At 62.5% G+C, this 11,156-nt stretch overlaps 1 protein-coding gene across 1 annotated transcript in view; it reads left to right on the plus strand.

Moving 5' to 3' along the window:
* The window catches only part of LOC148590533 (spectrin beta chain, non-erythrocytic 2-like), a 53,310-nt gene that overhangs the window by 30,249 nt on the left and 11,905 nt on the right, over positions 1-11,156 (plus strand). The window contains exons 20-25 of the mRNA XM_088538949.1: positions 704-928; positions 2,528-2,617; positions 3,777-4,025; positions 4,113-4,243; positions 6,200-6,404; positions 8,157-8,531. Coding sequence (XP_088395075.1) covers positions 704-928; positions 2,528-2,617; positions 3,777-4,025; positions 4,113-4,243; positions 6,200-6,404; positions 8,157-8,531 — 1,275 coding nt within the window. The remainder of the gene's footprint in view (positions 1-703; positions 929-2,527; positions 2,618-3,776; positions 4,026-4,112; positions 4,244-6,199; positions 6,405-8,156; positions 8,532-11,156) is intronic.

Below are 11,156 nucleotides of genomic sequence, written 5' to 3' on the forward strand. Positions count from 1 at the left end.
CGGGGAATGGGAACTGCTCGGGGTTGGGATGCACGGGGATTGGGAACCGCTGGGATTTGGGATGTGTGGGAACGGGAACCCTTCGGAGTTGGGATGCGTGGGGAATGGGAACCACTCGGAGTTGGGATGCGCGGGAAGGGGACCGCTCGGAGTTGGGATGTGCAGGGAGCAGGAACCGCTTGGAGTTGGGATGCACGGGGAGCGGGAACTGCTGGGATTTGGGATGCGCGGGAATGGGAACCACTGGGATTTGGGATGCACGGGGAGCGGGAACTACTTGGAGTTGGGATGTGTGGGGATTGGGAACCGCTGGGATTTGGGATGTGTGGGAACAGGAACTGCTCGGAGTTGGGATGCATGGGAACAGGAACCGCTCAGGGTTGGGATGTGCGGGGAGCCGGAACCGCTGGGATTTGGGATGTGTGGGAACAGGAACCCCTCGGAGTTGGGATGCGTGGGGAATGGGAACTGCTCGGGGTTGGGATGCACAGGAGCAGGAACTGCTCGGAGTTGGGATGTGCGGGAACGGGAACCGCTTGGAGTTGGGATGTGTGGGAACAGGAACCGCTCGGAGTTGGGATGCACAGGGAGCAGGAACCGCTTGGAGTTGGGTTGCGCGGGGAGCAGGAACCGCTGGGGTTTGGGATGCGCGGGAACGGGCCCCGCGCGGCCGCGCTCCATCCCGCCGTTCCCGCCCCGGCAGATCCTGGAAAACCAGCTGGCCGTGCGGGAGAAGGAGCTGGAGGGCATCCGGGCGGAGGCCGAGGCGCTGAGCCCCGAGGACGCCCACACGGCCGAGGTGCAGGGGCAGTTCCGCGCCCTGGAGGAGAAATTCCGGGCGCTGCGGGAGCCGCTCCGCGAGCGCTGCCGGAAGCTCCTGGCCTCCAAGGAGGAGCATCAGTTCAACCGGGACCTGGAGGACGAGATCGTGAGCGCGGGGGGACGGGGCCGGAGCCGGGATGGGATCGGGGGGGCGGGAGGTTCCAGATCCCAAACCTGGAATGGGATCGGGTGGGGGGGCGGGAGGTTCCAGAGCCCAAACCTGGAATGGGATCGGGTGGGGGGGCGGGAGGTTCCAGAGCCCAAACCCGGAATGGGATCGGGGGGGCCGGGAGGTCCCAGAGCCCAAACCTGGAATGGGATCGGGGCGGGGGGCGGGAGGTTCCAGACCCCAAAGCCGGGACGGGATCGGGGGGGCCGGGAGGTTCCAGATCCCAAACCTGGAATGGGATCGGGGGGGCCGGGAGGTTCCAGACCCCAAACCCGGGATGGGATCGGAGGGGCCAGGAGTTTCCAAGCTCCAAAGCCAGGATGGGATCGAGGGGGGCAGGAGGTTCTAGATCCCAAAACCGGGATGGGATCGGCGGGGGCAGGAGGTTCCAGACCCCAAACCCGGAATGGGATCTGGGCGGCCGGGATGTTCCAGACCCCAAAGCCGGGATGGGATCGGGGTGTCCAGAAGGTTCCAGGCCTCAAAGCTGGGAGGGAATTGGGGTGGCCGGAGGGTCCCAGGGCTCAAACCCGGGTGGGAATCGGAGTGTCCGGGAGGTTCCAGGCCCCAAAGCCGGGATGGGATTGGGGTGGCCAGAAGGACCCAGCTCCCCAAAGCCGGGACGGGATCGGGGGGGCCAGGAGGTTCCAGACCCCAAACCCGGAATGGGATCGGGGGGGCCGGGAGGTCCCAGAGCCCAAAGCCAGGATGGGATCGGGGGCGGGCAGGAGGTTCTAGATCCCAAAACCGGGATGGGATCGGGGCGGGCAGGAGGTTCCAGACCCCAAACCCGGAATGGGATCGGAGGGGCCAGGAGTTTCCAAGCTCCAAAGCCAGGATGGGATCGAGGGGGGCAGGAGGTTCTAGATCCCAAAACCGGGATGGGATCGGGGCGGGCAGGAGGTTCCAGACCCCAAACCCGGAATGGGATCGGGGTTTCCAGAAGGTTCCAGGCCTCAAAGCTGGGAGGGAATTGGGGTGGCCGGAGGGTCCCAGGGCTCAAACCCGGGTGGGAATCGGAGTGTCCGGGAGGTTCCAGTCCCCAAAGCTGGGACAGGATTGGGGTGGCCAGAAGGACCCAGCTCCCCAAAGCCGGGACGGGATCGGGGGGGCCAGGAGGTTCCAGACCCCAAAGCCGGGATGGGATCAGGGTGGCCGGAAGGTCCCAGTCCCCAAAGCCAGGAGGGAATCGGGGTGGCCGGGAGATCCCAGCTCCCTAAACCCAGGATGGAATCGGGGTGTCTGGAGCGTTCCAGACCCCAAAGCCAGGATGGGATTGGGGTGTCCGTGAGGTCCCAGACCCCAAAGCCGGGTGGGAATTGGTGTGACCGGGAGGTCCCAGCTCCCTAAACCTGGGATGGGATCAGGGGGGCCGGAGGGTCCCAGTCCCCAAAGCCGGGTGGGAATTGGTGTGACCGGGAGGTCCCAGCTCCCTAAACCTGGGATGGAATTGGTGTGACCGGGAGGTCCCAGGGCCCAAAGCCGGGTGGGAATCGGGAATGGGGACGAGCGGGCGTCCTTCCCGTCCCGCCGCAGCTGTGGGTGCAGGAGCGCAGAGCCCTGGCCGAGTCCACGGACCACGGCAAGGACCTGCCCTCGGTGCAGCTGCTCATCAAGAAGAACCAGGTGGGCGCCGGGGGGTCCCCACGTCCCCGTGACGGCCACTGCCGCGTCCCCGTGTCCCCATGACGGCCACCGCCGCGTCCCCGCATCCCCACGACGGCCACCGCCGCGTCCCCGCGTCCCCATGACGGCCACTGCCGCGTCCCCGCATCCCCGCGACGGCCACCGCCGCGTCCACAAGTCCCCGTGACGGCCACCGCCGTGTCCCCGTGTCCCCGTGACGGCCACCACTGCGTCCCCGCGTCCCCACGTCCCCGTGACAGCCACCACCGCGTTCCCAAGTCCCCGCGTCCCCGTGACGGCCACCGCCGCGTCCACAAGTCCCCGTGACGGCCACCGCCATGTCCCCGTGTCCCCGTGACGGCCACCGCCGCGTCCCCGCGTCCCCGCGTCCCCGTGACGGCCACCGCCGCGTCCCCACGTCCCCGTAATGGCCACTGCCGCGTCCCCGCATCCCCACGAAGGCCACCACCGTGTCCCTGTGTCCCTGTGACGGCCACCGCCGCGTCCCCGCGTCCCCGTGACGGCCACCGCCGTGTCCCCGCGTCCCCACGTCCCCGTAATGGCCACTGCCGCGTCCCCGCATCCCCACGATGGCCACCGCCGCGTCCCTGTGTCCCCGTGACGGCCACCACCGTGTCCCTGTGCCCCCACGACGGCCACCGCCGCGTCCCCGCATCCCCGTGACGGCCACCGCCGCGTCCCCGCGTCCCCACGACGGCCACCACCGTGTCCCTGTGTCCCCGTGACGGCCACCACCACGTCCCCACGTCCCCGTGACGACCACCGCCGCGTCCCCGTGTCCCCATGACGGCCACCGCCGCATCCCCGCATCCCCACGACGGCCACCGCCGTGTCCCCGCGTCCCCGTGACGGCCACCGCTGCGTCCCTGTGTCCCCGCAACGGCCACCGCCGTGTCCCCGCGTCCCCACGTCCCCGTAATGGCCACCGCCGCGTCCCCGCGTCCCCGCGACGGCCACCGCCGCGTCCCCGCGTCCCCACGTCCCCGCGATGGTCACCGCCATGTCCCCGCGTCCCCACGACGGCCACTGCCGTGTCCCCGCGTCCCCGTGACGGCCACCACCGCGTCCCCATGTCCCCACGTCCCCTGACGGCCACCGCCGCGTCCCCGTGTCCCCTGACGGTCCCCGCCGTCCCCAGACGCTGCAGAAGGAGCTGCAGGGCCACGAGCCGCGGGTGCAGGAGCTGCTGGGGCGGCCGCGCGCGGCGCCGGCCGAGCGGGCGCGGGAGCTGCGCGAGGCCTGGCGGGAGCTGCGGCTGCAGGCCGAGCGGCGCCACCGGCGCCTCGAGGAGGCCCAGGCCGCCCAGCAGTTCTACCGCGACGCCGCCGAGGCCGAGGCCTGGATGGGCGAGCAGGAGCTGCACATGATGGCCCAGGAGAAGGCCAAGGTGAGGCCGGGACGGAGGCCGCGGCCGGGACGGAGGCCGCGGTGGCGGTGGCGACGGCGCGCGCTCAACGCGTCCCCGGCGCCGCAGGACGAGCTGGGCGCGCAGGCCATGCTGAGCAGGCACCTGGGGCTGGAGCAGGCGCTGCGGGACTACGCGGCCACCGTGCGGCAGCTGGACGGGCAGAGCCGCGAGCTGGTGGCCAGCGGCCACCCCGAGAGGTCAGTGCTGGCCCGGCGGGGCCCGCGGCTGTGCCCGTGATGGGGACGGGGCCCGTGGGTGCGTGTGGCGCCGTGGGGACCGGGTGGCGCCGTGCCATCCCTGTGGATACACATTGTGCCATGGGGACCGGGTATCTCCATCCCATCCCTGTCCTTGCACATTGTGCCGTGGGGACCGGGCGGCTCCATGCCATCCCCATGGATACACATTGTGCCATGGGGACCAGGCATCTCCATCCCATCCCTGTCCTTGCACATTGTGCCACAGGGACCAGGCATATCCGTGCCATCCCTGTGGATACACATTGTGCCCTGGGTGCCGGGTATCTCCATCCCATCCCTCTCTTTGCACATTGTGCCATGGGGACCAGGCATATCCGTGCCATCCCTGTCCTTGCACACTGTGCCATATCCATGCCATCCACATGGACACATGTGCCATGGGCACCGGGCATCTCTGTGCTATCCCTGTGGATACACATTGTGCCATGGGCACCGGGTATCTCCATCCCATCCCTGCCCTTGCACGTTGTGCCACAGGGACCAGGCATATCCATGCCATCCCTGCCCTTCCACATTGTGCCATATCTGTGCCATCCACATGGATACACATGCCATGGGAACTGGGGATCTCCATCCCATCCCTGTCCTTGCACATTGTGCCATGGGCACTGGGCATCTCCGTGCCATCCCTGTGGATACACATTGTGCCATGGGCACCAGGTATCTCCATCCCATCCCTGTCCTTGCACATTGTGCCATGGGCACCGGGCATCTCCGTGCCATCCCTGTGGATACACATTGTGCCCTGGGTGCCGGGTATCTCCATCCCATCCCTCTCCTTGCACATTGTGCCATCTCCATCCCATTCCTGTCCTTACACATTGTGCCATGGGGACCAGGCATATCCGTGCCATCCCTGCCCTTCCACATTGTGCCATCTCCGTCCCATCCCTGTTCTTGCACATTGTGCCATGGGGACCAGGCATCTCCATCCCATCCCTCTCCTTGCACATTGTGCCATCTCCATCCCATCCCTGTCCTTGCACATTGTGCCATATCCGTGCCATCCGCATCGACACACATCCCTGTGGATCCCTGTGCCATCCCTGTGGATACACATTGTGAGCTGGGCACCGGGTATCTCCATCCCATCCCTCTCCTTGCACATTGTTGCCATCTCCGTCCCATCCCTGTCCTTGCACATTGTGCCAGGGGACCAGGCATATCTGTGCCATCCACATGGACATGCATTGTGCTATGGGGACCAGGCATCTCCGTGCCATCCCTGTCCTTGCACATTGTGCCATATCTGTGCCATCCCCATGGACACATGTTGTGCCACAGAGACCAGGCATCTCCGTGCCATCCCTGTCCTTGCACACTGTGCCATATCCATGCCATCTGCATGGACACATGTACAATGGGCACCGGGTATCTCCATCCCATCCCTGTCCTTGCACATTGTGCCATGGGCACCGGGTATCTCCATCCCATCCCTCTCCTTGCACATTGTGGCATCTCCGTCCCATTCCTGTCCTTGCACATTGTGCCATGGGCACTGGGCATCTCCATGCCATCCACATGGACGTTCATTGTGCCATGGGGACCAGGCATCTCCATCCCATCCCTCTCCTTGCACATTGTGCCATCTCCATCCCATTCCTGTCCTTACACATTGTGCCATGGGGACCAGGCATCTCCGTGCCATCCCTGCCCTTCCACGTTGTGCCATCTCCGTCCCATTCCTGTCCTTGCACATTGTGCCATGGGCACCGGGTATCTCCATCCCATCCCTGTCCTTGCACATTGTGCCATCTCCATCCCATCTCCTCGCACACCGTGCCACGCTGCCCGGCCACCTCTCCGCCATCCCCCCTGTCACCGTGCCGTCCCCCCCGTCCCCGCGCGTCCCCGCGCACCGTCCCCGCGGCTGACGCGCGGCCGTGCCCGCAGCGAGCGGCTGGCGCAGCGGCAGGCGCAGGTGGCGCAGCTCTACGGCAGCCTGCAGGAGCTGGCGGCGGAGCGGCGCGCGGCGCTGCAGGAGCAGCAGCGCCTCTGCCAGCTCCGGCGCGACCTGGACGACCTGGAGCAGTGGATCTCGGAGCGCGAGGTGGTGGCCGCCTCGCACGAGCTGGGCCAGGACTACGAGCACGTCACGGTGGGCGCCGCGCGGTGCAGGGGGTCCCCGCCGCATCCCCGCGCAGCCCCTCATCCCGCTCCCTTTTCATAGAATCACAGAATCACAGAATCATAGAATCACAGAATCACAGAATCACAGAATCACAGAATCATAGAATCACAGAATCATAGAATCACAGAATCACAGAATCACAGAATCATAGAATCATAGAATCACAGAATCACAGAATCACAGAATCACAGAACCACAGAATCATAGAATCATAGAATCACAGAATCATAGCATCACAGAATCATAGAATCATAGAATCACAGAATCACAGAATCATAAAATCACAGAATCACAGAATCATAGAATCATAAAATCATAGAATCACAGAATCATAGCATCACAGAATCATAGAATCATAGAATCACAGAATCACAGAATCACAGAATCACAGAATCATAGAATCACAGAATCACAGAATCATAGCATCACAGAATCACAGAATCATAGAATCATAGAATCACAGAATCATAGAATCACAGAATCATAGAATCACAGAATCACAGAATCATAGAATCACAGAATCACAGAATCATAGAATCACAGAATCATAGAATCATAGAATCACAGAATCACAGAATCATAGAATCATAGAATCACAGAATCACAGAATCATAGCATCACAGAATCACAGAATCACAGAATCATAGAATCATAGAATCATAGCATCACAGAATCACAGAATCATAGCATCACAGAATCATAGAATCATAGAATCACAGAATCATAGAATCACAGAATGCTCAGGGTTGGAAGGGACCTCTAGGGATCATCCAGTCCAACCCCTGCACACGCAGGGTCACCCAGAGCACGTGGCACAGGACTGCGTCCAAGCGGGTTTGAAGATCTCCAGAGAAGGAGACTCCACAGCCTCTCTGGGCAGCCTGTTCCAGTGCTCTGGCACCCTCACTGGGAAGGGATTTTTCCTCAAGTTCCTATGGAATTTTTGGTGCTTCAGTTTCCGGCCATTTCCCCTAGTCCTATCAGTGGCCACCACTGAAAAGAGGCCAGCACCATCCTCCTCGTAGCCTCCCTTGAGGTATTTATATAAACTGATTAGATCCCCTCTCAGCCTTCTCTTCTCCAGCTGAACAGGCCCAGCTCCCTCAGCCTCTCCTCATAGGGCAGATGTTCCAGGCCCCTGATCATCCTCGTAGCCCTGCGCTGGACTCTCTCCAGCAGCTCCATATCCCTCTTGTCCTGTGGAGCCCAGAACTGGACACAGTGCTCCAGAACTGGTCGCAATGCTCCAGAACTGGTCACAATGCTCCAGAACTGGACACAATGCTTCAGAACTGGACACAATGCTCCAGAACTGAACACAATGCTCCAGAACTGGTCACGATACTCCAGAACTGGACACAATACTCCAGCACTGGACACAATACTCCAGAACTGAACACAATACTCCAGCACTGGACGCAATGCTCCAGCACTGGACACAATACTCCAGAACTGGTCACAATACTCCAGCACTGGACACAATACTCCAGCACTGGACACAATGCTCCAGAACTGGACACAATACTCCAGAACTGGACACAATACTCCAGATGTGGACACAATACTCCAGATGTGGCCTCCCCAGGGCTGAGCAGAGGGGCAGGATCCCCTCCCTCGACCTGCTCTTCTTAACGCACCCCAGGATCCCATTGGCCTTGAGGGCAACTGCTGCCTCATGGTCACCTTATCACCCACCATGACAAGTGCATTTCCCTGCAGATGCTGCGGGATAAATTCCGGGATTTCTCGCGGGACACGAGCGGCATCGGGCAGGAGCGCGTGGACGGCGTCAACGCGCTGGCCGACGCGCTCATCGCCGCCGGGCACTCGGAAAACGCCACCGTGGCCGAGTGGAAGGACGGCCTCAACGAGGCCTGGGCTGATCTCTTGGAGCTCATCGACACGCGCGCGCAGATGCTGGCGGCCTCCTACGAGCTGCACCGCTTCTACCACGACGCGCGCGAGACGCTGGCGCAGGTGCAGCACAAGCAGCAGCAGCTGCCCGAGGAGCTGGGCCGCGACCTGAACACGGCCGAGGCCATGCAGCGCATGCACAGCGCCTACGAGCACGACATCCAGGCGCTGAGCGCGCAGGTGAGCGCGGCGGCGGGTGCTGGCGTGCTGCGGCGCGGCGCGATGCGGTGCAGCGTGTCCCAGTGCAATGCAGCACGTGCCAATGCAGTGCAGCACATGCCGATGCAGTGCAGCACGTCCTGACATGGTGCAGCGCGTCCCAATGCGGTGCAGCACGTCCCAGTGCAGTGCAGCGTGTCCTGACGTGGTGCAGTGCGTCCCAATGCGGTGCAGTGTGACCCAATGCAGTGCAGCATGTCCCAATGCAGTGCCGTGTGTCCTGATGTGCTGCAGCACGTCCCAATGCGGTGCAGCACATCCCAATGCGGTGCAGCGTGTCCTGACGTGGTGCAGTGCATCCCAATGCGGTGCAGCACAACCCAGTGCAGTGCAGTGTGTCCCAATGCAGTGCAGCATGTCCCAATGTGATGCAGTGTGTCCCAGTGCAATGCAGCACGTCCCAATGCGGTGCAGTGCGTCCTAATGCAGTGCAGCACGTCCTGACATGGTGCAGTATGTCGCGATGCAGTGCAGCGTGTCCCAATGCAGTGCAGCACGTCCTGACATGGTGCAGCATGTCCCGATGCGGTGCAGCGCGTGCCAATGCGGTGCAGCGCGTCCCAATGCGGTGCAGCACGTCCTGACATGGTGCAGCATATCCCAATGTGGTGCAGCACATCCCAATGCGGTGCAGCACATCCCAATGCAGTGCCGCGTGTCCTGATGTGCTGCAGCACGTCCCAATGCGGTGCAGCATGTCCCAATGCGGTGCAGCACGTCCTGACGTGGTGCAGTGCGTCCCAATGCGGTGCAGCACAACCCAGTGCAGTGCAGTGTGTCCCAATGCAGTGCAGTGTGTCCCAATGCGATGCAGCGTGTCCCAATGCGGTGCAGCACGTCCCAATGCAGTGCAGCACGTCCCAGTGCAGTGCAGCGTGTCCTGACGTGGTGCAGCGCGTCCCAATGCGGTGCAGTGTGTCCTGAAATTGTGCAGCACATCCCAATGCAGTGCCGCGTGTCCTGATGTGCTGCAGCATGTCCCAATGCAGTGCAGCACGTCCCAGTGCAGTGCAGCGTGTCCTGACGTGGTGCAGTGCGTCCCAATGCGGTGCAGCACGTCCCAGTGCAGTGCAGTGTGTCCCAGTGCAGTGCAGCACGTGCCAATGCGGTGCAGCGCGTCCCAATGCGGTGCAGCACGTCCTGACATGGTGCAGCATGTCCCGATGCAGTGCAGTGTGTCCCAATGCAGTGCCGTGTGTCCTGATGTGCTGCAGCGTGTCCCGATGCGATGCAGCACATCCCGGTGCAGTGCAGCACGTGCCAGTGCAGTGCAGCATGTCCTGACATGGTGCTGCATGTCCCGATGCAGTGCAGCACGTCCCAATACAGTGCAGTGTGTCCTGACGTGCTGCAGTGTGTCCCAATGCGGTGCAGCACAATCCAGTGCAGTGCAGTGTGTCCCAATGCAGTGCAGCATGTCCTGACGTGGTGCAGCACGTCCCAATGCAGTGCAGTGTGTCCCAATGCAGTGTCGTGTGTCCTGATGTGCTGCAGCGTGTCCCAATGCGGTGCAGCATGTCCTGGTGCAGTGCAGCGTGTCCCAATGTGGTGCAGCACATCCCAGCGCAGTGCAGCGTGTCCTGACGTGGTGCAGCACGTCCCAATGCGGTGCAGCACGTCCCAATGCAGTGCAGTGTGTCCTGACGTGGTGCAGTGTGTCCCTGCACAGTGCTGCAGGTCCCTGCACGCTGCAGCACATCCCAACATGGTGCTGCACGTCCCTGCATGCTGCTGCATGTCCCTGCACGCTGCTGCACGTCCTGGCATGCTGCTACCCATCCCAACACGCTGGAGCACATCCCAGTGCAGTGCCACATGTTCCTGCACGCTGCTGCACGTCCCTGCACGCTGCAGCACGTCTCAGTGCAGTGTTACATGCCCCTGCACACTGCAGCATGTCGCGGCATGATTCTACATGTCCCGACATGCTGCTGCACATCCCTGCACACTGCAGGACATCCCAACACGCTGCAGCACATCCCTGCCCGCTGCTGCATGTCCCTGCCTGCTGCAGCACATCCCTGCACGCTGCACCATGTCCCTGCACGCTGCAGCACATCCCAACATGCTTCAGCACGTCCCAGTGCAGTGCTACACATCCCTGCATGCTGCTGCACTTCCCAACACGCTGCAGCATGTCCCAGTGCAGTGCTACATGTTCCTGCACGGTGCAGCATGTCCCTGCATGCTGCAGCACGTCCCAACACGCTGCTGCATGTCCCTGCACGTTGCATCGCGTCCCTGCCCACTGCAGCATGTCCCTGCATGCTGCAGCACGTCCCTGCATGCTGCTGCATCCTGACATGCTGCAGCACATCCCAACACGCTGCAGCACATCCCAACACGCTGCAGCACGTCCCAGTGCAGTGCCACATGTCCCTGCACGCTGCAGCACATCCCTGCATGCTGCAGCACGTCCCTGCATGCTGCTGCACATCCCAACATGCTATTACACATCCCAACACACTATTACATATCCCAGCATGCTGCAGCCCATCCCAACACGCTGCAGCACATCCCAACACACTGCTGCACGTCCCTGCACGCTGCAGCACATCCCAACACGCTGCAGCATGTCCCTGCATG

Source organism: Tinamus guttatus, unplaced genomic scaffold (genome assembly GCF_059628265.1).
Source record: "Tinamus guttatus ecotype Peru unplaced genomic scaffold, ASM5962826v1 Tinamus_guttatus_pri_ptg001276l, whole genome shotgun sequence".
Classification (NCBI taxonomy): domain Eukaryota; kingdom Metazoa; phylum Chordata; class Aves; order Tinamiformes; family Tinamidae; genus Tinamus; species Tinamus guttatus.